We start from the raw sequence: 16,531 nt of genomic DNA, 5'->3' as shown, positions 1-16,531 counted from the left end.
CCCCCAGGAGCAGAGCAGCCTCTGCTGTTACCCCTCCAAGTGTTTCATTCATAGCAGCCATTTATTGACTAACACCGAGAGTGGGCCCTGGCCGGGGACAGTGGTAAATGGATTGTAGTCAGTTGACTGTCTTTAGAGGGTCAGGGGACCTCCATCCCCACCCCCCTGTGCCAGGCCTGAGACTCCAGAGGAGGATGCTGTGTGGGAAAGAGATCCTCCTGTTGGGGGTTTCAGCTGAACCTTTCTTTGGTGTAGAACAGTGGCTCTCAACCCTAGGGTCTCATCAGAATCACCTGAAGTGTTTGTTAAAGCTGCAGGTTACCGGGCCTCACCTTAGACCAATTGTATGAGTGACTCCAAAGAGGTGGAGCCCTGGCATCTGGAGTTTAAAAAAATGTACAAACCAGACTTTCGTTTTTGGGAAGGTGGGATAGATGCATTTTCCCTATTCCTCCTGCTAATGTACAATTGAACAACCCTGGCCGTTATCTATAAAAGAAACATAAGATTCCGAGAGGTGGAAGAAGGCAGACTGGCTGGGGACCCAAGGAATCACGTAACTGTGAGTTCCCTGGGTGTTCTTTTCACCTCATATATCCCAGACTTGGAGCTGAAGGAGGCAGCAACCCAGATACGGCAGAGGGAGCGCTATAGATGTCCCAATGAAAGCCTGCTCTCTGTCAGGCCAGAGGAGGAGGACAGGGGAAGCCTAGCAAGGCAGAAAAGTTACTGACAATAACCACTCTCTTCCAGCCAAACACACAGGAAAACTGCCCCCCACTCCCACCCAGGCCAGCACAGGCTGAGTGGGGAGCCTAGACTTCCCCCTTACCAGGATCCTGTAACAAGGTGCCCCACCGTCCCCACCGAGATGGGAATTTCAGCCCTGCTGTTAACGAGCACCCCACACCCCTATTCTCTCTTTCATGGCGAGATGAGTGTGTTTTTCCCCAGTTGTGCTGGACAGCACTGCCTCTGTGACAAGGCCAGTGAAGGTGAAGCAGGATTCTCTGTCCCTGCACCTGTGGGTGGGACCTGAGGGCATGTGGTAGCTGCTGATCCCATTGCTTCCCCAACACATTGGGGTGCTACTCACTTGATCGAGCATCTGGCGTCTCCAGTACTGCCCTTGAATTCTCTCTCTCCCCACCCTTCATTCCCATTCCTGTCTTCATCCCCAGCTGCTCAGGGGTCTCCTCTGTGTTCACAGTAGTTAGGTTCACAGCCAGAGTGAATATCCTCTTGTGGGTAACTGCAGATATACTAGTTAACTTGCCAGGCTTGTGTCCAGGCTTCCCCTACCTATTAAGGGAGAGAGGAAGGGGTCTGCATTTCTTGTGCATTTAACAGCATCATTCACAGCCTCTTTGCCCCCTTTTCCCTTTTGTTCCTCTTGCTTCTCCTACTTCTCTGGAGTAATGTATAATCTGTTTTTTTCTTGGCGATTTCTCCGTGAAATCCTAGTTTATTGTCGGCCTGTGGTCCCCTGAGGCTGCCTTGGCTCCTATCTACCCTCTGCTCCCTAGAGAGATACTCTCCTAAAGTGCTTGAAGGAAACTGATCAGACCAGACATGACATTTTCCACTTGTCCTTTTGGAGCAATCAACTCTAGGCCTCTTAGAGGGAACAAGTCAGACCGGGAGCAAAGGCGTGTGTTTGCATAAGCATTAGTCACTCAACGTGTGCCCTGGTTCTGTAGCGGAGGACAAGCCTAACTTATTCATTTACAGCTTTTTTTATTGCAGAAAAAGGAGTGGACATGGGATGAGAGCAAGATGCTGGTGATGCAGGACCCTATCTACAGGTAAGAGTCCAGTGCCATGCTCGGGAGGGTCCCTGAGCCCCAGGGCCCACCTGTCGTCTCCTGGAGCCATCTGTCGGGCTGGTGGATCGAGACATATTAAAATAAATTTCTACTGCTTCTCTCTTCTGAGACGTGTTGTTTCTGTAGATGTAAGTATAAGAAGCAAATCTACTTTATCTTTAGGATTGAAAGGAAAATTCCTATGCTCAATTGCACTAAGGGAACTATGAAGGATTTCTGCTTGGAGTTTAATCCAAATCTTTCAGTTGTAATTTGAGACCTTTTCATTTTGTGTTAGTTTTGTCTTAACTGAAATTTCGTAGTTGCGTATATGTTGGTCAGAGAGAGAGAGCTGGGTTTTTCCATCACCCTATGCTTATGATTTCCCACGGTTGTTGTCTGTTCCACCTTTCTGCCCCTTCAGAAATTGAGTGTAGGTAAAGGGTTTGTGATCATCTGGGAAAGGAGAAAGTCACCAATAGAAGCCCCAGAAACTGTTTTCACAATGAGACTGGTATGATTCCTATAGAGATTAGATGACCTCCATCCATGTGCCAGAGAAATGCCCCATAGCTTGGGCCATACAGAAGGCCAGGGCCCTCCTGGGACTCATGGCAGGACTTTGAGTCACTGGCGTCATTCTTCTGTCCTGCATCTCTGCTAATCAAGCCCTACCCTACCCCCTTCCTGTTTTCTTCACTGCGAGAATGGGTGTCTCCTATGCTTTTGGGATTTGGGGAACTGAGATTTAAGTTTTGATTTTGTCTCCTCTCACATTACTTGCCTTGGGTGACAAAATGGATCAGGGCTGGGACTTAACTGAGCAGCTGGCAGCATGGTGGCCCTACCTTCTAGTCAAAGAGGAGATGCCTTTGAAATGGAATTTCCATTCATTCAAACAAATAACACATAGTAACATACTCATGGCCAGGTATGTGCTAGGGAATTTAGTAGATGACTAAAATGAGTTAGTCATGGTCCCTTGTTCTCAGGGAGTTTTAGTCTAGTAGGGAAATGGAGTCCTAGAAAAATCACTGTGGTACAAGACAGTGTGTCTGACAAAAGGAATTTCTTCCTCTGTGTTCCTGTTGAACTTTTTAATCTTGGTTGAAATTGTTGTTATAGTGTGTTACCATTACTTTAAAAAAAAGGTCAGTTTTTTTGTCACTAGACTCTGACGCTCTTGAGGGGAAGAACTATGCCCAACTCACTTGTATTTCTAGTGCCGAGCCTGTGTCTGGCTATATGAGGCATTTAATAAATGTGTGATGGGTGGATGGATAAATGTATTGAATTAATATCTGAAAATTAACGTAAGTGTTATGGTGACTCACAGGAGGGAATCATCACTTTCTACTTGAGTGATAAGGAAAGGCTTCAGGAAGCAGATTGCATCAGAACTGAGTTTGAAGGATGTGACTGGACCAACCCTTATCATTTGCATGTAGTAAAATTAAGAGTTTTTTGCCCCGTGGCTGAATTGTTAAGTTCCTGTGCTCTGACGCAGCAGCCCAGGGTTTTGCCGGTTTGGATCCTGGGTGTGGACCTAGCACTGCTCGTCAACATGCTGAGGCGGCGTCCCACATGCCACAACCAGAAGGACTCACAACTAAAATGTACAACTATGTACCGGGGGGCTTTGGGGAGAAGAAGAAAAACAAGAGTTTCTCAGTTTTCTGGTTTTGTTTTTTACGGTGGCATCACATATGTACAAAAGCGACCTCTGGTTATGAATCTGAATCTGACCTTTTCCTGGTGGAAAGGAAGGACTTTCTCCCAAGTTTTAACATATACCAAGCAAGCTGTTGATTTTATTTATTTTTCTATAACAACTCTATTGAGGCATAATTGACGTACAAAAGTAGACCATATTTAAAGTGAGTAATTTGGTAAGTTTTGACATATGTATACACTTCTAAAACCATCACCTCAATCAAGATGATGAGCAAATGTCACCCCTGAAAGTTTCCCTGTGCCCAGCTATAGTCTTTTTCTCACATCGCCCTGCTCCGTCTCCCTCCCTCGTGCCCCCCACAGCCCCAGGCAACTACTGATCTCCCTTCTGTTATTATTGATGAGTTTCTGCTTTCTTGAATTTTGTAGAAATAGAATCATACAGTATAACGTTTTTTTTGGCCTGGCTTCTTTCATTCAGCGTAATTCTTTTAAGATTCATTCCTTGGCATTGCGTGTATCAATAGCTTATTCCTTTTTGTTCCTGAATAGTATTCCATTGTATGAGTATAACACAATTTGAATAGCCATTCCCAGGTTGATGTACATTTTGGTGGTTTCCAGTTTTTGGATATTACAATGAAAGCTTCGAAGTCATTTCCACGTCTTTGTATGGACATGAGCTTTCATTTTTCTTTGGTAAATATCCAGGAGTAGGATGACTGACTATATGGTAGGTGTATGTTTAACTTTTTACAAAACTGCCAAAGTGTTTTCCAAAGTGGTTGTACCACTACTAGTGTTTGAGAGTTCCAGTTCCTTTACATCTTTGCCAACATCTAGTATCATCAGTCTTTTTAATTTTAGCCCTTCAAAAAGGTATGTAGCCAGCCCTGGTGGTCTAGTGGTTAAGCTAGACCACCACTGCCGAGGCCCGGGTTTATTTCCTTGTAGGAGACAGTCCTGTCGGTTGTCATACTGCGGCAGCTGCTTGTTGCTCTGATGCTGAAATCTATGCCACCTGTACTTTAAATAGCAGCAGGATCACCCATGGTGGACAGGTTTCAGCAGAGTTTCCAGACTAAGATGGACTAGGAAGAAGGACCAGGCCACCCACTTCCGAAAAAATTGTCTATGAAAACTGTATGAATAGCAGTGGTACACTGTTTGATATAGCGCTGGAAGATGAGAAGATGCTGCAAAAAGACCGGGCAGGATTCTGCTCTGCTGTATGCAGGGTCACTAGGAGTCAGAGTTGACTCCATGGCACTAACAACAAAATAGATGTATGTTAGTATCTCGTTGTTGTTTTAATTTGCATTTTCCTAATAACTAACTAATGATGTTGAGCATTCTTTTCATCTTATATGCCATTTGTACATCTTTTGTGAAGTTTCTGTTCAAATCTGTAGCCCATTTTTAATTGGGCTGTTTTGTTTTCTTATTGAATTTTGAGAGTTCTTTATATATTTTGGATACATGTCCTTTATCAGGTATATGTTTTGCAAATATTTTCTCCAAGTCTGGCTTGTCTTTTTTCTTAACGTCTTTGGAAGAGCAGAAGTTTTAAATTTTGATGAAGTCCAAATTACCGTTTTTTTAATTTTATGGATTGTGCTTTTGGTGTCATATCTAAGAAATCTTTGCCTAACTCAAGGTCACAAAGATTTTCTTCTTGTTCACTTCTGGAAGTGTCATAGTTTTAGGCTTCACATTTAGGTGTAAGATCTATTTTGATTCAATTTTTTATGTGATAAGAGGGATAGCTCAAAGTTCTTTTTTTTGCACATGAATCTTGAAAAGACTGTTCTCTGTCCGCTGAAGAACCTTTGCACCTTTGTCAAAAATCACTTATCCATATCTGTATGATCTATTTCAGGACTCTTTATTCTGTCCCATTCGTCACTGTCTATCTTGACACTGGTACCACAGTGTCTTGATTACTGTAGCTTAATAATAATTCTTGAAATCAGGCAGTCTTAGTCTTCCAACTTTGTTTTTCTTTTTCAGAGATTTCTTTCAATTGGTATCAGTATGCGATATCTTTTTTCATTCATTCACTTTTAAGAAGAGGTATGGTTTTCTTTTTTCTTTTTTCCTGTAAGGAAGATTGTCACTTAGCTAATGTCTATGCTAATCTTCCTCTACTTTATGTGGGATGCCGCCATAGCATGGCTTGATGAGCAGTGCTAGGTCTGCACCCATGAACCCCAGGCTGCTGAAGCAGAGCACGCAAACTTAACCACTATGCCACTGAGCCGGCCCCAGGATATGGTTTCTAACGGCGGGGGGAGGTTGGGCATCAAAGAGATTTTAAATTCTAAAGTGAATTTTTCTTTGGGCAACTCCCTCTACCCCCAAAATAACCCCACACAGCAGGCTTTCTGGCTGTCGATGTCTTGCAGATATCTTCTTAATCTCTGAAGATTCAGCAAGCTGCATTTATGAACAAAGGGAATAAGTTTAGCCAGTGTTGCTCCAGTCTCCCTGGTACTACTTCTTTTCTCATGGATTAAATTTGGTCTGTGTATGTGTGAATTTGTATATCTATGTGCTATGGGTAGATGAAAGAGGACTTTTTTCTGAACTGTGTGTGTCCTCTTCTATCATCAATAAGAACGTTTATCATCATGATAATATGGTAACATTTACAAATGGGTACAATTATTTTTCTGCCCTTAAGGGACCAGTCAGTTTGATTCGGTAGCGCTGCTGAAGAATCCCATTGCCTGTGGCTTGTATGAAACGCTGGATTACTGCAGCGGTCACTTTAGGGAAACTCCTTTATGGGAAAATACTCTCTTCTTACTCAAAAGAAATACCTTTACCGCATCAGTAATGAGGTTTTTAGTTTTTATTAGGACAGATTTTAAATTTAAATCTTCTGCATCTCTCACATAGAATAACAGAATCATCGTTGCTTTTTAAAATTGTGGTGAAATATATATAAAATAAAATTTACTGTTTTAACTATTTTTAAGTGTACAGATCAGTGGCATTAATTACATTCACAGTGCTGTGCAACCATTGCCATTATCTGTTTCCAAAACTTTGACATCACTCTAGACAGGTAACTGTGTGCAGTAAGCAGACTCCTTCTTCCCCTCCCTGAGCCTTCGGTAACCTCTAAAATCATGAAATTTTAAGAGGTGAAAAACCCCATGGTGAACATCTCATCCAGTTTCCCCTCCATTACAGGATGCTTCTGTCTCTCTGAAAGGATTTGCTATTACAGAGTTCTTCACTAAGTGAAGGCAAATATGTAATTTTTGTCCATTTATCCTAACTCTCTTCTCTGGAGCGACAAATATGTAGATCTTATTTCTCTCAAGTTCCTGAAGCAATTCTTCGTTATATTTTTTCTAGACTTCCTAATTTCAGAACACAATGTTTCCTCTTAAAATATGTTAGAATTTAACACAGTATCCCAGATGCTATCTTATCAGTGTAAAATATAGAAACACAATTTTACCCTCGCGACATAGAGTTTTGCGTTCATCTTTTTAAGAATTAGATCATGCTACAGTTTGCTTATTTGTTTAATAAACTGTGTTAGGTCCTAAGTCATAGTGGGTTTATTATCTAGAATCCTTAAGATATTCACAGCAATTGCTTTTCATCTAGATATTTTACTCATTCCTTATTTTTCTGGTTTTATTTTTTAGCCTAAATACAGGACTTTACGTATGTCAATGTTAAATTAGATATTATTCATTTGAGCCTACTATTCAGAGGTTTTGAATTCTTGTGAATCAGGGTTCAATCAGGGAAGGAGGCAACTATGAATGTTAATGGCATAAGAAATTTCTTATAGGATTTAGACCTATACAATTGTGGTAGAAGTTGGGGTGTACGAGGTTCAAAATAGATCAGAAAAGTCATTAGTCAACCCTGGTGTGGGCCGTAAGTCAGAGTTTGCAGGATGATGGGTGCATCCGCATCCGCATTTGCAGGATAGTAGGAGCTGCAGAGGGGATGGGCGCAGATGTCTATAGAAGGCTGTTGACTCTTCATGGCTGCTGCCTTTGTGTGTGCATGGAAACTTCTGATCATAGGCCTGGGTTTGCTGCCCCTCAGCAGGACTGACAGTTAATGGAGAACCGGATACGGAGCACAGAAGAGAAAGGACAAATCGCAACTCACTGGCCCTTCCTTGTCCATCCCTTCCCGCCTCTAACCGATGCTGACCTTCGGAGCATAATAGCTGCTGCTTCATTCCCACCTCCCAAATCTCCCACAGATTTCTCTTGTGAGCAGTCCGAAACTGCAGCCCTCCAGGGAAGGGAATGCTGGGATACATAGTCCTAGCGTAGCTGAGTTGACCCTGGTGAAACCATCACACTAGGTTCTAGTAGGCTAGCTGTCCCTCTTAGTTTTCTGTTAAGTGGAACTTCAATAAGAATATTTTCATCCAAGTCACTGATGAAGCTATTTAATAGAACAGGGCTAGGCCTAGAAAATGATGACTTCATGTTTTTACTTTTCCTTATTTTGGATTTTACTTCCTTAGCTGACATGCTTATTTTTCCCTTTCTGATTTAAAGGGCATGCTTATATTTAAAAAAAAAAAAGGTTGACTAGCACTGGAGTAGCTCTGCCATTAGAGAAGGCACTGTGCTCTTGAACTTCGGTTTCCCTGCCTCGGTGTCTTCTACCTTAGTCTTATTGGGAGCTGATGGAATTAACGCATTTGACTAAATCAGCCCCTAGGAGATTTATGTTCCTTTTACTGGAGATCAGACTGACAAGCAAACAAAAATCCTTTTTTTTAACCAGAAGATGTAAATTAATGGACCTGAAGTCTTCAGGAGCCAGACTGGAAGTAATTCTCCAGCCTTGAGTATAAATGGTCAGACCAGGTAAAGTCCTCATAGGGTTTCCAGCCAGGCCCCAGAAATGTCATTAATTAATGTCCAAGCAGCTGGTGAGATGATTAGAAATTAGGGAAAGTGCATTCCGGTTTTGGCCCTCCGCATTGAGCCACACTTTGATTTTGATCAAGTCAGAGAGAAATTGTTCGGGGCTACCAGGGGAAGGGAGGAAAGGATGCATGGAGAGCTGACGTGTATTGTTGTTCTTTGTGTTGGACACTGGGGAAACAGTGGTTGAACAGTCTGGGTCCAATTGGGAGACAGAACTCACACTATAATTTAACAGGAGATTATAAAGAACTACTAAGCTGTAAGAAAACAGTACCTTTAAGATATAAAGAGCGCTTTTAAGAGTCTTCTAGGACTGCAGGAGAGTACACAAGGAAGGCCGAAGTTGGAGGAGGGACCCCTCCGCAGGCTGGGGTTCAGATCTCGCTGTGGAAGGTGTGTTGCAGCCACTGGATGGCACAGAAGCTCACTGGGTTGCCTAGTTCAGAGCTGGTCCCCAGATACAGGGCAAATAGGAAGCGACCCTCATGGGCCAGGCACAGGAGAACTGCAGCTGGCGGGTGGGCACACAGAGGGAGTTGGGGCATCACCGTGGATGGCAGGCCTGGAACACTCGGAATCTTTTGGGGGAGGGCTGTGGGAACGTGATCACCAGGCCAGGCTGGGAATGCAAGGTCTCCGAGGGACTATGTATTCTAGGTACATGGCTGGGACAGAGCGCCACTGGATGTCCTCATACCCACACTGCTGATCCACTGCAGCAGCCACAACCAGCAAGAAAATCCCTTTCCTCTTGCAATGTCCTTCCATTATACAGAGAAGTTGGAACAACCTCTTACTGTAAAGGAGACATACTTAAAGGAATTCTGTCCATTATCACAAAGCATGTATTGAAAGGGCGAGAAATTGGTCATCAGTGGAAGTGGTAAGCAAGCCGTAGTCCCTCCCCTCCAAGAATCTATAGTCAGATGAGACTTGGCATGTGTTACCGCAATCCTGACACCAACCCCATGCGGTAGACTCTGTCATTCCCATTCTGAAGATGAAGACATTGAGCTGCAGAGATGGTAGATAACTTTTCTGTGATCACATAACAAGTAAACAAGTGGAGAACTGTCTGGCTCCCGTATTGTTGTCCTTTCTATTTCACCACTCTGCTCAGTGTTATCCACCTTTCAAAACAAACTCATTTGTTTGCCTTCATATTTAGTTTTAAATCATTTCAAAATGATATATCAAAATGCAGGACATTTTGCAGGACTCACAAAACTAGGTTTTAAGGTGAATGACATGTTTTCTCTCTTGGGGATTAAGAAACCTATTCTGTGGTATTTGGGGAAATCAATGACCCTGTGCAGTGTGTTTCACTTAGTTAACAACCAAGAGTTTAAATAGATCAAGCCAGACAAAGTTAAAGAAAGATGAGTATCCTCAGGTTCAGAAAGCACATCAAATTACAAGCAAGGTAAATAAAAAGAAATTGGTTCTTAAACTCTAGACTCATAGTAATAAAACTACAGAATGTCGGAGACAAAGATTTTCAAACAATCTGGAGGGGAAAAATATGTTGCCTACGAAGGAACACAATTAGGCTCATAGTGCAGTTGGAAAGCAGAAGAAATTATCTTGAAGAATGTGGTGAGTCAAGTTAAGTACTGAAGCTTAGAATGGACTCTAATACCTTCTTCTTATGCAAGTAAGATAGAAAAAATCGTAGGCAGCATTTCTAAAGACTTGGAAATAAATGAAAAGGGCATCCATTCTGAAGGAGAATGAGTAGTTCAGATCAAGGAGAAGAAAGACAGAAGAAAGGTTGTTGTTTATGAGATGGAATATGTAGTGACTCCCGCAGAACAGTGTCATTAGGGAGGTGGAGGCAGAGTCCACTAGTCACTTGGTATGAAAGGAGAACCATGGTACGGCGAATTGGAACTTGGCAGTGGGATCAAACAATCAGGGGTTTTAAAAAGAGGAGATAGTCAAGCCTTTATAAAGGGAGAAGGGAAAGTCCCACGGGGATTAAGATAGAAGGTTTTTAAAATGTGTTTAATTTTTAAGCATTATTTTTTTTTGAAATGGAATTAGATACTCTCCTAACCTAGGATATGTAGATAGAAAAGACAGAATAATTAGGAGAAAAGACAGAATGTATCGTAATTAGTTGCTCACTTGTTTTTTAGAGCCAAAAAAGCTCTCTCAGGATTCTTAACCATGTCTCTCTAAAATCCACGCTTCCCCTCCAAAATCAGGTAGAGACCTCCCAGATAGAGATGGTCCTACTCCATAACCTCCCTTCCTTCAAACTTCCACATACCCACATCCCCAACTCCAACCCTGGCATGCGTTCCCTTCAGTTCACTGTCAGTAGATTTGGAAGGGGACTGAGGTACCAAGGGTCCTGAAACATCAGAGAAGGATGAGCAGACCTGGAGCTGAAGCTATGTCTTTGCTTTTGATGCACAAGTGTCTCATTTGCTCTCTCTGATTTACAAGGGGTGGGGTGACTGTCTGTATCTTCCCGTATTATTTCTGTAAGGATGAATGTCTTCTCCAGCCTCCCATTGTGTGAGGTTCTTGAGGGACCCCTGCTACACTGGGAAGACTGATAACCAGGAATCTAGAGGCAGCCCAGCCTATAGATCTCTCTTTAACTTCTCATTTAATTTCTGGGCCAGCCTATCTGAAGGATATGAATGTCCATCACTCTAGTCGTGAGTAATGTTTCATGTAGAATTGATGTTTTTTATTCTCTCCAGCTTCAAAACCTTTCATACACAGTGCCTTTTCATACATATACTTGAGTAGGAATTACTCATCCAATTCTATGCATGGAGAAACTTATGAACTAAGAAGGGGAAGGAAATATCATTCATGCTCTCTGGCTTCAGTTGGTTCCTCAGGGCTGCTCTGTAATCCTTATTTGCCCCTGGTAGAAATTGCATTCACTAATGTACCAAGCCCTTTTCATCCTCTTCGACCTGTCAACTCTGTACATCCTTGCTGTCCTTGGATGACCCCCGTCGTCTGTGAGGTTCCTCAGCTTTCTTTCTCCCCTTCAGCAAATCTTCGTGTCATTGCCTGCGTCACTCTGTCCCCTGCTCTCTGTCTTCTGGACCCATTTTCACTTGTTTCTTCAGCATCACGAGCCGTTACCTATCCTTCCCTCAGTCACTCGATCTGTCGCTTTCCGTGGATGGTTCCTCTCTGGTTCAGCTCTCTCCTATCCTGAAACAGCCTCCCTCCACCCTTCTAACCCCACTCAAGAGCACATCTCTGCCAGCTCTTGGCTCCCTCCCACAGCTCTGGGTATGTCTTTGCCAGTGCCCACCCCTCTGCGGTTCCTCGTGGTCTGACTTTGATTAGCAAAGAAGAGAAGTGTCTCAGAAATGGCTCCCACCATGTGTGTTGGGCATGCTCTCTGCATCTCCAGGTACTCCAGCGTTTCCTAGGTTCTTCTGCAGTACCGCCCCTCCCACTTCTCTTGTTTCTCCTCTTATTTCAGGTTTTTCTGCCTCCCATTCTCGTTTGCTTTCAACCCCACATACTTATATGCATTCTTTATCTTTCCTTTTGAAAAGCAAGTTGTGCACTTTCACCTGTATACCTCTTTATAGGCTGACAAAGTCCCTTGTGCTTAGGAAGTCTCAGTGAACACCTGCGATGGACTGTGGGTCTCCGTCAGGGAACTGCTGACCCACAATTCATTCAAGGCCTCAAGGCTCTATGTCACATGCACATGTTAGCACCCATGTCCAAGACCTTTCTTGTCCTCTCTCCTTCCTCCTTCTCTTTCATCTCTTCTGCTCAAGATTCATCGTATGCCCCTGTGTAGAAAGCACCAGGAATGCAAAGACAGATAAGGTGTAGCCCATCTCCTCAAGGCCCTGAGCGTGACTCCTACTTTCTATGATTATTTTCAGATAAGTGTTCAGGGGAATATGATTGAAGCATAAGTTTTGAAATGACCAAATAATACATGCTTGTTACTAAAGTAGTGAAGAAGTTTTATAAGGGAAAAAGTCAAATGCTCTTCCTTCAACACCTGTTCCTTCTAGTACTACTCCGTATGCAAATATACAGACGCTCAGATGTTTCTTCAAAAGCCAATATTATTCTACGTTTAGTTCTACAGTTGGCCTGTTTTTCTCTCACTAATATATCAAGGACTTCCTTCCACATCCGTACTTCCAGACTTCCCATGAAGGCTGTAACACTGAGAGCTCCGAGGGGAAAGTGGTGTTTTAGGAAAACCAGTGTGGCCTGGAATGCAGCGTGCCCCCAAAGTGGAGAGAGTCGTGTCAGCAAGATGTACAAGAGAGAGATTGCCCAGTAATCTGAGGATAATGGGAACACTGGCCAAAAGGTGTGACAGCAATAGAAAGCATGGAAAGGGATCAGTCTGTGAGCTGTTTTAAGCTTGGATCATTCAGACTAGCGACAGCCTGAATATAGAGAGTAAATGAGGCAGAATCATCTTATCTGAGGAGGTTGGGGCAGGGAGAGAAACCCCCAGTGACCTCAGCTTGAAACTTTGGTGGTTTTTGCCCCTTCTGGGGCTTCCTGTCTCCAGTGGATCCCACTTAATTATTAAATTCAATGACATCAAAAGAATGGAAATTTTTGTCATGGTGACTCTAAGTATGAGCTCACAAAAGGCAGCGACCATGCTTGCTTTATCCGCTCCTGTATTCCTAGTGTCTGGAAGGATCCTTCACATAGTAGGTGCTCAATAAATACTGCACAACAAGGCTTGATCCACTTGTTTGCTGCGCTATGGTGTTCATTTCAAAAAGGCTGTTAAGTTTCCTTATCCTCCTGGTGGCTGAAAGCACAACCCAAATGAGGCCTGAAGCTGGCCAGAGAGTGAGTAAATGGAAACAGGAGCAAATGGAAGACAGAGCCCCCAGAACAATGGAAGTTAAACTTCTGGCTGAGTCTCTCTGTGCTGGGTCTTAGAGGGCATCTTCTACACTAATAATGATGGAAAATCTAATTAGGCCAAGTTTAAAAAACTTGACATAATTAAACACTGTCTACCAGGGAGGAAATTACCCTGTGAAGGAAGAACCAAGGGAACAGAGAAACCAAGCCTGGTCCCAGTTCTACTAAATGACTGCTGGTTTCTAATTTCATTGCTCTGTGCTTCATTTTCTCCTTCTTCAGTGCATAAAGGAATTGATAGAGAATTTGTGCAAAGCATTGAAAAGTCTCAGATGGGGAAGTGTGTCCAAAATAAAACCAACACTCCCTCCCTTACCTCCTCCCCCGGCTCCCTGGGAGGCACTGGCCTTGGGTGTCCATCAGATGGTCTTGACGTTTTATGGGACACAAATACCTTTGAGAAGCTGGTGAAACTGGATTCTCTCCTGAGAACAATTCACTCTTGTACATACTTGAAAATTTTGAATTTTAGCACAATTCATGGACACTGTAGTTCTGAGGTTCATCAATTCAGAGGTAAGATGCCCCTGGTGCCAGTAGGCATTGTAAGCCATCTTTGAATATTTTGCATCTCAAGCCAGGAAGGTTTGGGGCAGAGCCCGAGCTGGAGCCAGAGGCTACGAGCAGCGCCCACACTCAAATCTGGGAGCCCATGTGCTGCTTTTGATTTGCTCCTGAGACAAGGGAGAAACAGATGTTAAGAAGGAAAAGCACAGAGAGTGACATCAGCATCATGGTGGAGTGAGCTCTTCCCTTGGATTCTCCCCTCTAAAATATAGCCAAAAGGACATTCACACACCAGCAGAAGACATACGCACAACCCAAAAGACATCTGAGAGACCCACACAGTCATATGTCTGAAGGTGGTGGTGGGACTGGAGCCTCTGGAGGAAGAGGAGGCTGATCAGCAGGAGCTCCACAGAGAGAGAGGGGCCGGCTGGGGGAGGTGTGCAGCTGAGGAGAGGCGCCTCATCCCAACCTGGCACTCCAACCAGCCCACGATCACCCAGAGCACGGTACAGAGAGAGAGGGTCTGGCTGGGGAAGGTGCACAGCTGAGGAGAGGCGCCCTGTCCCTACCCAGTGCTCCGGCCCCCTGATGGCCTGGAGCATGGTGCAGAGAGAGAGGTCGGCTGGGAAAGGTGTGCAGCTGAGGAGAGGCACCTCATCCCCACCTGGTGCTCCAGCCCCACCATCACCCAGAGCACGGCACAGAGAGAGAGGGTCTGACTGGGGAAGGTGTGCAGCTGAGGAGAGGCGCCCTGTCCCCACCCAGTGCTCCAGCCCCATGATCGCCTGGAGCACGGTGCAGAGAGAGAGGGGCCAGCTGGGGGGTGTGCAGGTGAGGAGAGGTGCCCCATCCTTGCCCAGCACCCCAGCCCCAGGATCACCCAGAACATGGCACAGAGAGAGAAGCAGCAGCTGATGGAGCCCTGTGAGCACCTAGAGCATCACACCGAGAGAGAGGCAGTGGTTGGTGGAGGCATGCAGCTGTAAGAAAGTGCCCCTTCCCCTGCCTGGCACTCCAGTCCTGCCATCGCCCAGAGCTCCTCACAGAGAGAGAAGTGGAGGCTCAGGGAAGCACAGATGAAGGAGAGTACCCCTCCCCCTGCCCAGTGCTCCAGATCTGCCATTGGCTGGAGTATCACACAGTAAGAAGAGCAATCAGTGGCCCAAGCTGGGGAGTCCCTGATTGTGCTGGGCCCAGAATACACAGCACCTAATCCTCACCCAGTGGAGGCACGTGGCAGCTGTGACCAGATAATAACACCATGCACAGGCAAAAATCCACACCATCAAGCAGTATGAGAAAGTATATTAAATCTCCAAACCAGAAGGAAAATGACAAGTACCCAGAAACTAACCCTGAAGACACAGAAATCCATAACTTAAATGACAATTCAAAATAGCTATCATTAAAAAACTGAATGAGTTACAAGAAAACACAGAAAGACAAATTAATGAATTCAGGAGCTTCTTCACACAAAAGAGATTGAAACTATAAAGAAGAACCAATCAGAATTTTTAGAGATGAAAAACACAATGGATGAGATTAAAAAAAAATCTAGACTCCCTAAACAACAAAACTGACAACATAGAAGGCAAAATTAGCAATTTAGAGGACACTACTACAGAAATACTTCAGAGGCAGGAGAAGAGAGAACTAAGACTAAAAAGAAATGAAGAAGCTCTCAGAGAAATATCTGACTCAATTAGGAAATGCAACATAAGGATTATACGTATTCCAGAGGGGGAAGAGAAGGAGAATGGAGCAGAAAGCTTGTTCAAAGAAATAATGGCAGAGAATTTCCCAAACCTGGGGAAGGAGATGGAAATCCATGTGAACAAGGCTACCAGAACTCCCAACTACGTCAATGTAAAAAGACTTTACTGCAAGGCATATAGTAGTAAAGCTGGCAAAAGTCAATGACAAATAAAAACTACTAAGGGCAGCAAGGCAGAAGAAAATAACTTACAAAGGAACCCCTATCAAGCCAGGAATGTTTATTATTGGCTGTCCTACTGTCGAAGGAGGAAAAAAAATTGTTTGAATGATTAATGGAGCTTATTAGCCCAAGAGGCATTTGTATCTGGGTAGAGGAGTCTTCATATTCAAAACAAAAAATCTTGTATCAGTGGATTTCAGCTCACGTAAGGGGAAAGGATTTACATAGAAGGAGCCCTTATGTTACCTGGGTGTCCCTGGATTCACATGGATATGGTGAAGTTGGCAATAGGGTCTGTGTTTGTATGTAAGAACCATGTAATGGGCCAGGAGAAGAGCCATTGTGTGACCAACCTTAACCCCAAAGGCAAAAAAACGAGACAGTGCTCTTGACCTGGAGCTGATAGCCTCTGTCTGACAAGCCCTTAATGTTAATAGGTAGTCTCTAGGATTGTAGTAGGATGTCATAGCCCATCCCACAGTGGCAGCTTGGGCCTTTTGCACTACACACCAGTCCAGACGCTGTGTTGCATTGCTCTGTCCTCCAACCTAGCTGGGTAAGCCCTCTGGGCTCCTTCTTGTGTCTTGGCATAGTTAGGAGGAAGAGAGGTGATGTCCCACCTCTAAGGTATACCCAGTTGTGAGCCGGGGCTTCCTTTCTGGTAGCACAGACCTCAGACTATAGAAGTAAGGATGGCTGGGAGGTCCAGAGGGTTATGCACAGAATTCAGGAAGCATGGGATGAGAAAAGCTGAATTGTCTGCAAGTCCCCACACCCTTTATCAG

General features: G+C 44.1%; 1 protein-coding gene across 13 annotated transcripts in view; it reads left to right on the top strand.

The window, feature by feature from the left end:
- Window positions 1-16,531, top strand: part of LOC100058633 (carboxyl-terminal PDZ ligand of neuronal nitric oxide synthase protein) — a 286,431-nt gene that overhangs the window by 203,385 nt on the left and 66,515 nt on the right. For 7 of the 13 annotated variants that reach the window (XM_070267909.1, XM_070267905.1, XM_070267906.1 and 4 more), the window contains one exon: window positions 1,732-1,805. In XM_070267909.1, the coding sequence (XP_070124010.1) occupies window positions 1,732-1,805 (74 nt within the window). The remainder of the gene's footprint in view (window positions 1-1,731; window positions 1,806-16,531) is intronic. The other 6 variants (XM_070267908.1, XM_070267904.1, XM_070267911.1 and 3 more) reach the window with 1 other exon arrangement.

Source organism: Equus caballus, chromosome 5 (assembly GCF_041296265.1).
Source record: "Equus caballus isolate H_3958 breed thoroughbred chromosome 5, TB-T2T, whole genome shotgun sequence".
Classification (NCBI taxonomy): domain Eukaryota; kingdom Metazoa; phylum Chordata; class Mammalia; order Perissodactyla; family Equidae; genus Equus; species Equus caballus.
Note: the sequence above shows the minus strand (reverse complement) of the source record. Positions and strands in the feature narration are given on the sequence as shown.